Raw genomic sequence first — 13736 nt, 5'->3', positions numbered from 1 at the left:
CTCCTCCGATTGTAAAACTATTTTGTTGGCACCGACGTGCATAGGGGAAACGATCATCATCATAAACTAGGAGAAATTAGAGGTTGCATAGAAAGATACAGATATTCATAATTTCCCCACTCTGTTCGAGAGTGGAAAAATAGAGAATTGGTGCAAAAGAAGTTCAATGTTGTCTCTGCCAGGCACGTCACTGTGATTTGTAGAGTAGCCATGTAGATATATATTTAGATCTGAACAGGGGATTACATCTACATCCTCATGTAGATGGGTAGTCCCCCGTTAAGATCTCTTGGCAGGGACTACTCATGAGAATGTCATCATCAGGAGAAACAAAACCAGCGTTCACAGGTCGGAGCGTGGGATGTTATATTACTGAATCAGGCAAGAAGGTTAGAAAATTTAGAAAGGGAATGGATAGGTTAAAGTTATAGTGGGAATTGGTGAACTTCAGTGGCAGGAGGAATAGGGTATGGGATCAGGTGAATACAGATTTATAAATACAGAATCAGATATAGGTAATGCAGGAGTGGGCTTAATAATGAATAAGAAAATAGAAATGCAGGTAGGCTACTAGGAACAGCATAATGAATGTATTATCCTAACCAAGGTAGACACAAAGTCAGCACCCACAACAACAGTACGAGTTTATATGCCAGTTAGCTCTGCAGATGATGAAGAGAGTGAAGAAATGTATGATGAGATAAAGTATTTTTTTTCAGTTAGTTAAGGGAGATAAAAATGTAATGGTGATGGAGGACTGGAATCAGATGCAAGGAAAAGTAATAGGTGAATAATAATTGGGAGAAAGGAGTGAAAGAGGAAGCCGCCCGGTAGAATTTTGCACAGAGCATAGTTTAATTGTTGCTAATACTTGGTAAAAAAAATCATATTTATACATTCTGTGGTGATATTTGGCATAAAGACAGGGGAAGCAATAATTTTCTCAGCATCCTACGCACATTATAAACACCTAAACACCGCATTTTTACAATTACATGGTTGTTTTGAAGTTTTTGCAGAAGTTCTCTCTCATTGCACAGTTTGGCAATAAATGACATGTAACACATCATTTCACCAAATATTGGTGAGGATGGGTAGTATACAATGGAATGTATTTTGATGCTTGCTTGTCAGGATGTGATTTCTTCTCTCTACATGAGATAAAATCAGCTTTGAAACTTTCTGATCCAATTCTTTACTTGAGATAAAAATAGATGCATAAAAAAATAGATGTGGCATTAGTTGCGGAAGGTCATAATGAAACTAACTGGGTACAAAGTCCCGTATTCTTTAATTACAGTAACTTCTTGGAAAGTTATTTGCAGAGTCCTCATGGAGATAATCCCAAATTTTCCTTTGACTTTAATGGTAATAAAAACAATATATTGTGAAAAAAAATGAAAAAGAAAAGTTGCCACAGAGGGGCTCAACCCCCAACCCTTGGATTACCATTCAATACTCTTTCTACTGCACCAACTGCTGCCTGGAAGCTACACTGACCTAAAAGGCTCATGTCTCACCCATCCTGCACCAGACACTGCTATTTTTTTATAAACATGTGTCAGTTGCAGTTCACACTTCTGTTACTTTCATTTCTAGCCGAGATTTGGATAAAACCATTGGGGAAGAGTTGACATGGTTCCCCTTAATGTAATATACAGTGGTCAAAAGAATGTTGAGTGGTTTTGAATATTTTGTATAGAATTCATCCACACATTTTTGTGATTGTTACTGTAATTAGGATTACATGTAACAACTCACTGAAGTTTTGCAGGTTGGCTGGGGTGAGGGGTTGAATCGTGTGGAGAGAAAGGAAGCAGGGAGTTGTGTGCATTATTAACAAAAACATAATGACCCTTTTAGGAAATTTTGGAAAACAGTTGTTAGAAACTTAGGGTCCAAAGTGTTTTTAATGGGTGCTGAAGTACTCTTGATATGTCCACATAAATTTCTCTTGGAATAAAAAATAATGGAGGTGGGGAAGAGTGTACCACTTTTGGACAGAATTACTCAATGCATATACTATTTTCCAACTTAAAAGTGTTTGGGGCCAGCTAGTTGTTGTCTGAGCAGAAATATTGTGCTTTTTTTTTCCTGACTGGAAAATGATTAGGAGATGGGAATAGCAAAGTTTTACCTCTTGAGTAATTACTTAAGGTCAGGACTGCCCTAATGTACCTGTGTAAATCAGTTACAAATGGTTGATCAGTATAATTTTTTTCTTTTTTTAAAAAATGCATTAATTACACTAATCCCTCATCATTTAGTGTAAGGCCTCTGAAGGCCAACATTTGGAGTGCGCAGAAATGCTAGTCCATTCTCATATGCAATATCCATATAGCGCTGTTCTTTAGAGTAGCTGATACAGTGATTTATCGCAGTTATACTATGCAGCAAAGTAGTGGAAAACTAAGTGTAATAGAATGTTGATATTTCACTTCTTCTTTTCACCAAAAAGAACAGTTAATTTCAGACTTTTTGTGTCTTCACTATACATGCCTGAATGTAGGAAAGAGACAAAAAAATTCAGTCCTGTCAGATGCCCCAAGCATCAGTTGTATTCAGTGTTTTGCTTTATACTTAAAAACACTCTGTGTGTCATTACTGCTTCCTTCTTCTAGATTAATTAGTGATCTATGTTTTGTTTCCATTTTATTTCTTTGTAGGCACTCTGGTGAATGCCATTAACTTATATTATCCAAAGTGTGTACCCCAGTCTTTCAAGCCTTCTGATTCCATTCCATTAACACATTTTAGCTGTTTTTGATCTGTTTTATTACACATTCTGATTCACCTTATTTTATGCTGCCATCCGCTTTTTTGTATATTGAATTGATAATGTTTTGAAATCAATACTGAAAGAAATTTGACGGTGAATGAAAATTAAACAAAAATTATCTTCTCATCAGTGATCCTAATGGTGTGGAAAGTCAGTGTGTTTGCACAGAGCACAAGAGTAATTCTGAAATGTATACTCACTGGTGTGTTCAGACTTTTTCTTAGACTTCAACCAGTGTGACAATGACGACAGTGGTGCCATTGCAAGGAAAGCATCCCTTGTTCATTTTCACTGCTATAGGGGTGTGATAACTTCCACATACTGATTGCCAACAGGAGGAGGAGGAAAGTCACCATCAATCATCAAATAAATATCAACAGGAGCAGCTGTCACAAAAAAGAAAGCACTCATCCAAGAATACACGAGAAACTGAAGACCTACCATCACAGCCTGCTCCTACCCCTTCTTTACAGCAGAGTCAGGTGAGGCATATTACACACTTGAAATCAAACATGGTTTGGGGAAAAATCTACTTAACGAGTGACAGGAGACATATTGTGGAATAGCGGTTTATTCATCTCATGATGTATATTTACAGTCCATTTGGTTTACTTACAGGGGACAATATTTGAGTTACAGTGATTTTACAGTAACTAATAATAGTGCTAAAATAAAGACTAACACTGTAGTAATATTTCTTGTGATATGTGACACGTTGTATCCAGTTCAAATTTCCAGTTTGTGTGCATGAATTCATTCATTGAGTAATAACATTTCAGTATCACCTGCCTCATATAGCTTTCTTTTAAGTGGAACTAGATTCAACTGCATTAACTTGCCCCTTTCAATTTATTATAAATTTTTATTACCATGCATTGAGGTCCTGGGCATACAGTTTGAGGTGGTAGGTGGAAAGCATAAAATTTTCTTTGTTCCTTCTGTCATGTGAGTGAATGAAATGGTTCCCTTCAAATAATTCATACTGGTGTACAAAAAGACAAGAATATTACCTAAGGATGGCAGAGTGAATATTTTAAGTTTTCTAGATAATGTTATATTTTAACTAAAGTTCAGTCTTGATCACACCATTTATGTTTCAATGACATAGGTAACCGGTTTCGGTTATTTTTACATAACCATCATCAGACCCATGGCTCCCTTAGGATGGTAGGCGGTGATCTCCTCAGCTGCTACGATCAGTTGACTTCGTAGCAGCTGAGGAGAGCTCCGCCTACCATCCTAAGGGAGCCATGGGTCTGATGATGGTTATGTAAAAATAACCGAAACCGGTTACATATGTCATTGAAACATAAATGGTGTGATCAAGACTACCCTCCCTAATTGCTGCTAATTTATCATACTTTTCTTGTATTCCCTGGTCACCCTCTCATCAAACCTGATGCTTCTCAGTAGGAACATACGAGGATATTTCAAAAGTCTGTGCAAAAATGAAAACTACTTATGTGTTTGGGGTAAACCTTTTTTATTTTTTGACATAGTCTCATTTTAGACTTATACACTTCATCCAACGCTGTTCTAATTTGTTTATCCCTTCCGAATAATAGGAATTGTCCAAGTCTGCAAAATAGCTATTAGTTGCTGCAATCACCTTCTCGTTTGAATAAAATCTTTGTCCTGCCAGCCATTTCTTCAAATTGGGGAATAAATAGTAGTCCGAGGGAGCCAAGTCTGGAGAATAGGGGGGATGTGAAACAAGTTGGAATCCTATTTCCATTAATTATGCAACCACAACTTCTGAGGTGTGTGCTGGTGCATTGTCGTGATGGGGAAGGACTTTTTTGTGGTCCAATCACTGGCAGTTTTCTTACAGCTCGGTTTTCAACATGTCCAATAATGATGAATAATATGCACCTGTAATAGTTTTACACTTTTCCAGACAGTTGATGAGCATTATCCCTTGCGAATCTTGTAAGACAGTTGCCATAGCCTTTCCAGCCGAAGGAATGGTCTTCGCCTTTTTTGGTGCAGAGTCTCCCTTGGTAACCCATTGTTTAGATTGTTGTTGTTTGGTCTCAGTAATGTATCCGTATTTCATCCACAGTGATGAAACGACACTTAAAGTCCTGCGAATTCTTGCTGAACAGCTGCAAATCATCCTTGCAACACTTCACATGATTCCGTTTTTGGTCAAGTGTGAGCAATCGTGGACCCCATCTTGCTTATAGCTTTCTCATGTCCAAATTTTTATGCAAAATATTATGTACCCGTTCATTCGAGATGCCCACAGCACTAGCACTCTCACGCACCTTATCATGGATTTTATCAATGATTTCTAGAGTCATAACCTCCACAGGGTGTCCAGAATGTTCAGCATCAAATGTGCCCATATGGCCATTCCGAAAATTTTGAAACCACTTATAAACTGCTCTAATCGAAGATGCAGAGTTACCGTAATGTTTATCAAGCTTCTCTTTAGTCTCCTGAGGCATTTTGCCTTTCATAAAGTAATGTTTAATCACCACAAGAAATTCTTTTTCGTCCATTTTTCGACAATCACTTGACTTCCTTGATTCACACGAATGCCAAACACAAAGAAATAGACAAATATGGCTGAAACGTGGTGTGCTTTCTTTCCAAAGATGCTACTAACTAAACATGACCTCGATATGTGTTGGTGGTGCAATCTCTCAGGCTTTGCACAGACTTTTCAAACGTCCCTCATAAATCTGTTTTAGGAAGATGCAGCTTGGCAAGCCGTCATCCCCGTACCATTACATTTCTGAGCTCTTTGGGTATTGGCATGGCTGCTTTTGTTGAGAGCGATCAATAACAGAACTCCACGGAGAGGTTTCATTTCTGAAGAAGAAGTAAACCTAGAAACTTTTTCCCTTATATATTGAATTGTACATGTCCATTCTGAAATATACGGATTTTTGTGTAGCTAACAGTTTTGTCAATCATATTTGTAGGAATGAATCGCAAAAATATATCCAATTCCAAGAAAATATTTCTGCCTGTGTGGGTTGGGCCTGGCAATATTTATATAGTGGTTTTTGATTTCATTTATTCAATAGTTATAAGGAGTTTCTTATCCAAAGTGTTTCCACATCTTTTCCAACATAAAACTGTAATCATTGCCGTGAATATCATCTAAGGGATTGGAATGTTTGTCCCCAGATTGTTCTGAGTCACTACTGTGGCAGTCCATGTTCACACTTACTTCCTCCACTTCACTTTCATTGGTGAAATCACATGGAAGCTCTACCCCTTCATCTTCATCCTCAGGCAGCCCATGAAGTATTTGATATATAACTTCATCATTTATATTGTCCCTAGTCCTTGAAAAGCAAAAGGGAGCAAAGACATAATTATGTGCATTGCATTTATTGCAATATGCAGTGGCAGTTAGCACAAACAATGGAAAAGGCAAAGGGAGAGATGACGAAGTAAATACGTACCTGATTGACTGTATGCAGCATGGAGTGCCACCTGTGTCATGCTTTCAGTTCAACAGATATTTTCTGACTGACTGTACAGGGAAACAGGAGACAGACATGTTTAATACTTGGGGGAAAGACGAACCTGGGAAATCCTATACACAGAAAGTGAGGGAACTGAGGACTAACACATACTTATGCAGACACTGGGGTTGCATCATTCTCTGCCGCTGCATGGTATTTAGAAGGTTAATTAGAGTACAAACTTGACTTCAGTGCAGAAAAGGCAGTCAGTCACTTCAGCACAAACATTATTGTTTACATGGTGATGTATGATATCCTCCTTATGCCTTGATCTCCAAGCAGAATGATCATGCTCTGCCCTCTGATTACGTCAGTGGTTATTGCAGAAGCAGTGGCGGCCACTGCGTGAGCTCTCCGATTTCTCATGCTGTTTGGAACAAATGAGATCATACCCGACTCATTACAAGTGTTATCTGCTTTCAATATCCAGCTATATAGGTGGACAAGGACATTTGTCTTGTGACACTTCAGTGAACTTCCTTTTGGTTCCGTGATACTAAGGATTCCAATGACATGAAGCTGCTTATGAAGGAAGCAGTGTGCAATGGGTGCTTACTTATCTTTGATTACAATGCATCTGACCAGTCCCTAAACTTAACGCTTGGATATATAACCCATGGATGAAAGAATGGGGAGAAATACAGGGTGTACGTGAAGTCTGGGAACCTTTCAGTTATTTATTGCACAAGAGCCAAACATTGTACAGATATCATATGTATGTCATTTTGAAGAGAAACCCTGAAAGGTCTTTTTTTTTCATGTATACCACCACAGCGTAGTTTGGTAATTTGCTGATAGTCAGCACTAGTCACAAACATGGCAAGTTCAGGTGTGGAGCGAGCTTTCTGTGTGTTGGAGTTTGACAAAAACAAGTGTGCTACAGCTGTTCAACAGATTTTTAGAACCAAGTACGGTAAGAAGCCACCAACTAGGAAGCCATTTACCACTGGCACAACAAATTTGTTATGACGCGTTGCTTGTGCCCATCAAAGAGAAGCAGACATCCTAGTGTGAGTGAATTGAATGTGGAATGTGTGCGAGAAACATTCATAAGGAGTCCAAAGAAATTGGTGCGTTGTGCATCCCGTGAACTCATAAAGGCTCCAGTGACAGTGTGGAAAGTCCTGCGACAGACGCTGTCTATGAAACCATTCAAATTGGAGCTAGTGCAGAAGCTCAGTCGATGATGGCAAGCTGGGACGGATATGGCAAGAATTCGCTTATCATATTGACATCTGCCGGATCACTCATGGTTCCCATATTGAATGTTTGTAAAAAAAACTTTCATGGTTTCTCTTCATAATGCAATGTGGATGACATCTATGCAATGTTTAGTTCTTGTGCAATAAATAATTGAAAGTATTCCTGGACTTTATGTACACCCTGTACAATAAAGAGGCTGCGACTGCTACATGCGACCTGCTCCATCCCAGAAGATTGCTGTTTATGGATTTGACAAGCAGAAGACAATATCTCAGTATCTGACATCAATGGTAAGGATGCCTTTTCATCACAGAAACTTCCTGTCACTTCCACGGATAAGCATTAGACCCTCCCCAACTTGTTCTTGCAGCTGAACATTAGTAAGTGATTTAAATTGTACATTCTTTTCAAGTGAGTGGGTATCACTAGCAGCAAGTAACATTGTGCAAGAGGCTAAACGCAAATACAGACACTAATTTCCCACTAATGTCACCACTATCTTCTCAGAATATAATTCATTAATTTATAAAATGACCACTGGGTCTTTTAAGAGATTATACTTACACATATACTGATGGGCCATAACATTATGACCACCTGCTTAATAGCATGTTGGTCCACATTTGAAATGAAATGTAGTGCATCAGTGATTCTGTGTGGAGTGGGTTTGACAAGTCTTTGGCAGGTTTGCGGAGGTATGCGGCACTAGGTTTCTATGTACAGGTCATGTACTACCCATAAATTATGGGCTGAATTCAGATGCATAGCTGGTGCCCGATTTTATGCCATAAGTGTTCTATCAGTTTCATATCAGGTGAATTTAGCAACAAAGACATCAATGTGATTCACTGTTATTCTCCTCTAACCACTTTAGCACAATTCTGGCCTCGTCACACCGACAGTTTTCTGGAACATACCATTGTTGTCAGGGAAAACATCAAGCATGAAGAGAGAGAAAAACAATGGATGTGCAGGGAAAACATCAAGCATGAAGAGAGAGAAAAACAATGTGTGTGTGTGTGTGTGTGTGTGTGTGTGTGGGTGGGTGGGTGGGTGGGTGGTTGCGTGTGCGTGTGCCCGCATGGACATAAGTGCATGCGATTGTTTTCCATTGTGTTTGTCTGTGACTCTGTGTCTCCTCTGTGTGGTGAGTAGCAATCTGTCCTTTGCATGTTATTGTTATTCCATCCTGAATTTTTGATGGTTTTATATTTATACTAGTTAGATGTTGACTTTGTCAGAATATTAACAACTCACGGTAGTCTATGTAAAGGTACATAAATGATTTGTTTAAAGTGGAGGGTGAATAAAGCATCTGAGTAGCAGAAGAGGACGAGGAGTAGTAGTAGCTGTTTCCCTCATAATATGCATGTAGCATGTAGTAATAACCATAATTATCAATTTGAGAAGATTAGTGCAGGTCATAATTTATTGTCAGCATACTTTACACAAGTAGCTGGGAGTGATTGCTTCTCTCTGTTAGTGTGTAACTTTGCTCATTGCAAATCACTGAAGGCTCTCCATCATGATGGAGAGTGAAATGAATGTTGGATGGCTGAACTTCTACAAATTTAGTCGAGCATGTAATCCCCTTACAGTGAGTTAAATTGAGTATTCAAGGGCCTTACTTGAATAACAACTTATTGAATAGTATGATCTACTTAGAGAGTCATTGAAATGCTAGTAGTACATAATTACTTATAATCTTAGGCAAGTCCTTAGTCCTAAATTTCAGTTTATTATAATCTCATTTGGCTCATGGTGTGTAAGCCCCCCTTCCCCCCACATTCCTATAAATTTGTTCAGTGGTTAATTTAAACTTTCTGTACAGTGTCAAGATTGCAACAGCGAAGAAAATTTTTATGTTCAGACTGTGGCAACACATCATCATCAAATTTGTTCCTTATCTTGCCATCATATTTAATGGCGACAGGCATTATAAGTTCCGCTCATAGACAAAGATGTGAGAAGAGATAAATTTTTAAAGATTCAGTGTGCTCTTACACTAAAAATCCTAATTTTCTTCTAATACAGAATCTGTATTGAATCTAGATGGAAATTATGATAGCTGTTATTCATGTATAAGTAACTGATTTGTTTATTTAAAATAACAAATAAGTGGGTAGATTATGGCTTGCCTGTAAAATTAAATATGTAGCGGTGGGTAGGAAAATAAAGTACAAAGACAGTTACTGGACTTTCGAAATTTTATTCTGCATCAGGAAAAGATTAGAAGTAGTAAAGGTAACAGCTCGTCATGTAGTCGAGGTATCGAGTTGTCAATAGACGTATAAATGAGAGTGAGAATGTACTGAGCTTGCGACGATGTCTGTCTTCAGCGCTAATAAATTACACACACATCTGTACAGCTACTTTGTGCTGGCCCTTCATTTCATCTGGGGTGAGGGGGTTCGTGTTGGGTCCCTGGCCGAGAGGAGTGGGAGAGTAGGTTGAGGAAGGTTTTGCTGATGGCTGGGAGGGAGAAACAGGGGGAGAGGTTGGACATGAGTGTGGAGCATTGGCTGACATTGACAGCAGTCGGGAGGACTGCAGGATGCTCGCTGCAGTCTCCTTCTTCCTCTGTTGGGTTTCCCACTCCCAGCCCATGGCTCAACGTGATCGTGTGCCATTTGCAACTCCCCTTGCCTGTGCCAGAGTGGGCTTATTAATGCCACCTACCTGTTTCATGTACTTACTGCCTCTTCCTCCCAGCTGTATCCCTCCAACCTTACCTTCTCCTCCTCCCCTCACCCTAGTTGAGCCACAGTACCAGTGCAAGGTAGTCAACTGTACAATTTAGCTTTGTAATGTGTAAGTTTGTTTGCTTGTGTGTGTGTGTGTGTGTGTGTGTGTGTGTGTGAGAGAGAGAGAGAGAGAGAGAGAGAGAGAGAGAGAGAGAGAGAGAGGGTGGTAGGATAGCTCTTTGGGAAGTCAGAGGAAATTGTCCGAAACGATAGCAACATTTTCAGCTTTGTTTGTATGTCAGATGATGACTCCACACCTCAAGTACATGTTGAGATCTCTTTAGTCCTTATGCCTGCAGCAGAATGAGACTCATTGTCCTACAGTTGCCACTGTTCCATTTTAAACGCCTTGGGGGTTTCCTCCTTCTCTCATGCTTGCTGCCCCATTTAGGGTTTTCTATTATATTGTTATGAAATGTTCATATACTTCTTCTGAGAAGCCTTGTAAATGTCCAAGAACAGTGATAGGGTCATATTCGACTTCAGACTCTGTCAGCATAAATTACATCAGACTGTAAAAAAGCTTTTGATACTTATCTGTCCATTCAAAAGAAAAATTTTCAGTTGGACCTCCGATGGTTATAGACAAACCACTTATCCTTTTGTACACCAAAGAAATGCTAGAATACTATGATACATGTTTGGAGAAAAAACTTTATAGTATTGGCACAATACTTCTCTTGTGAGTTAGTGCTCTACACCCGCGATTTGTTGAAATAATGAAAGTTTCGTTCTCTGTGTCAATTCGCAGGCTGTCACAGTAATTAACTGTGTGGCCCATTCAACATGAAGACAAATGCAACAGGAAAAAATATTTTAATTTAGCAGCACAAGTTTGGCTATTGTTCATGTACAATCAAGTTTCAGTATGAATTTTTTCTAGGAAGTTTGAAGAATTTAAGAAGAAATGTTTTCAGTTTCTCTCCTTTTTTTAAGCTGATTTTGTTATTTTTTGGAAAATTCATATTGTTAGGCGGGTAATAAAAAATCAGTTAGCTAACGTGTATTGAATTATTTATTAGGCAGTGGTCCATTGAACATATTACTGAAATTTTTTGCGTAATGATGTGTTCATTTCAGATTGATTCACTTCTCTATACGAAGGAGCGAAAGCGAAGACATGAAAATAAGAATTTCTTCTCCGTTTCCCCTAAACGATGGTGTGGTGCCAATGAAAGTGCTTCTGTGACGGGAGGGAATTTGGATTACATCGTGAAAGCAGGTGATTCATCCACACATACACATCAGAGTTGAATAATGTAAAAGAAATCTGATTTTTAGAAGTAAGAAGTAACATGCTTTTAACTTCTTATTGTAAAACATCTCCACATGTGGAATCTTTCTGATTAATTTTGAAGGTGTGGAGATAAGTTGCCAATTCTTCACGCTTGAGAATACAATGGTTTCTGTTACTGAGCTGGCAGAATCTGGTTGGATATGAAGAGTGAAATTTTGTGCCTGGAAGACACACTTGAAGTAGTAGACGAGATTTGCTTTTTGGGCAGCAATGTAAATTATGACGGCAGAAGTAGAAGGGGTATAAAATGCTGACAAGCAAAACAAGAAAAGTGACTGTGTGAAAGAGATATGTTGTAACATCTGATATTTAAGTGTTAGGAAGTCTTATCTAAAAATATTTGTGGGATGTAGCTGTATAAGGAAGTGAAATATTGACGATAAGCAGTGTATAGACAATGAAACGAAAGAAGATCCTCGATTGTGGTACTTCGAAGAATGCTGAAGATTAGATAGGTAGAGATGGGTAGAGAACTAATTAAGGGGACACGTCCTGAGGCATAAGGAATAGATGATAAAATGACTGAGGGAAGTGTAGAGGGTAAAAATTGTAGAGGGAGATCAGAACTTGATTATATGAGAAGGTTCAAATGGGTGTATGTTGCATAGTCATCCAAAGATGAGTGTTGTGCTGGTCAGACTAGCATGGAAAGCTGTATCTAATCAATCTTTGTACTAAAGACAACAACAACAACAACATCTTGAGTATCACTGGAGCCCCTTCATACTTTATCAGAGTTCATATTACGCGCGCACACACACACACACACACACACACACACACACACACACACACACACACACATTTGAACTGGCTTTATTAGTGGCGTATAGATATTTCTGGTGTTTAAGTTATTTCACAAAGCACAATATGTTTTTATTTTTTTTTTTTTTTTTTTTTTTTTTTGTTTGTTTTGAATTCTAATTTTAGTTTCATCTTCTACATTTTTGTTGTATTAAAAAAGGCTTCTAGATATGTAAATTTGTTTATTTATTCAATGGTTTCAGTTTCAATTTCAAGTTATTGTTACCTATGGGAATACAGGTGAGCACAAAATATATTGCTTTGTTGACACTTAATTGTAGACCACTTACTGTGAGAGCTTTAATTAATCAGTGCATTTGAGTTAAAAGTTCTGTTGTATTGCCTCTTACTAGAGAGATGTCATCAATGAAAGGCCAGTGTTGGAATTTTATTTATTTTTTTTATTATTTATTTTTTATCTGTAAAAGATTATAAGAGTTACCTCATTCAGCTGTCTCCATACAAAACTACTGTGTGTACAGGAATGCCACATCAGAAGTTTCCTCATATTGGTGAAGTTTATAAAATAACAATTTGTGGTAATTTGAAGTTAGAAAAAAGAACAAAGTTAACAGCCTGTGCTACATTATTCAGTACAAATGGAATCTTTGCTAATCGCAAAATGGAGTCGCAATTCTAACCCACCTGGTGGGCTTCAGCAAGCCAGGATTCCTCTTCATAAATGTTTGTAAATCTTCAGCGGAATCCAGCCAACAATACTATCACCAGTAGCTTCCTAAATTTACAGCTTTAGTGCATTTTTAATATGCTTCAACAATGATATTGTTAAGGTTGGGTTTCCCATTAGTTCACATAATTCATCATCACTGCCCTTTTCCATATGTTTACTTAAAAGGGAAGCTGTGCCAATTATCATATATTGTTCATTCCCATATTGACCTAAAAATCTGGCCCCTTCTCGCACCATTATGAGTGACCTGTGTGTCTTAAATGACAGATAACCTATGGCTAACACAGATTTGCCTCCTAGCCTGCAGAAAGTGCTTTCATAAAGTGACATGCCCCTTATGCAAATGAACTGAAGTATGTGCAGTATAACCAGAAATGCCACATCCTTTAGTCGTACTGTGTGTTGAATCGCCTTTTCTATCACTAAGATGAAAAGAATTGGTCTTAAAATTGTGGCCTTAATTGGTTGGTATGGGGTGGCCCTGGCTAACTATGAACGCTCCAAACATTTAATACATGAACAAAACTTCCACACTATCATTTACAGTATATACAGAAACTCAAATATACGTAACTTTTAAGATCTGAGTTTGTTCCAGTATTGTCTTATCAGTCATATATCACTGAACAGTAATTTTGAATATAGTTTGAAGATTAGTAGTGTAATGCACTGAGAGTCTTTGGAGAGCTGAGATTAGAACTTGGATATAATGTCTTAATAAGATGTGCAGATAGAT

General features: G+C 38.2%; 1 protein-coding gene across 1 annotated transcript in view; it reads left to right on the top strand.

Moving 5' to 3' along the window:
• Positions 1 to 13736, top strand: part of LOC124776698 (mucin-12-like) — a 321070-nt gene that overhangs the window by 255947 nt on the left and 51387 nt on the right. Inside the window, exon 6 of the mRNA XM_047251803.1 lies at positions 3115 to 3261. Within this exon, the coding sequence (XP_047107759.1) occupies positions 3115 to 3261 (147 nt within the window). The remainder of the gene's footprint in view (positions 1 to 3114; positions 3262 to 13736) is intronic.

The sequence above is a fragment of the Schistocerca piceifrons genome, chromosome 2 (genome assembly GCF_021461385.2).
Source record: "Schistocerca piceifrons isolate TAMUIC-IGC-003096 chromosome 2, iqSchPice1.1, whole genome shotgun sequence".
NCBI classification, from domain to species: domain Eukaryota; kingdom Metazoa; phylum Arthropoda; class Insecta; order Orthoptera; family Acrididae; genus Schistocerca; species Schistocerca piceifrons.
The sequence above is the reverse complement of the archived record's forward strand: the minus strand, read 5'-3'. Positions and strand labels throughout refer to the sequence as shown.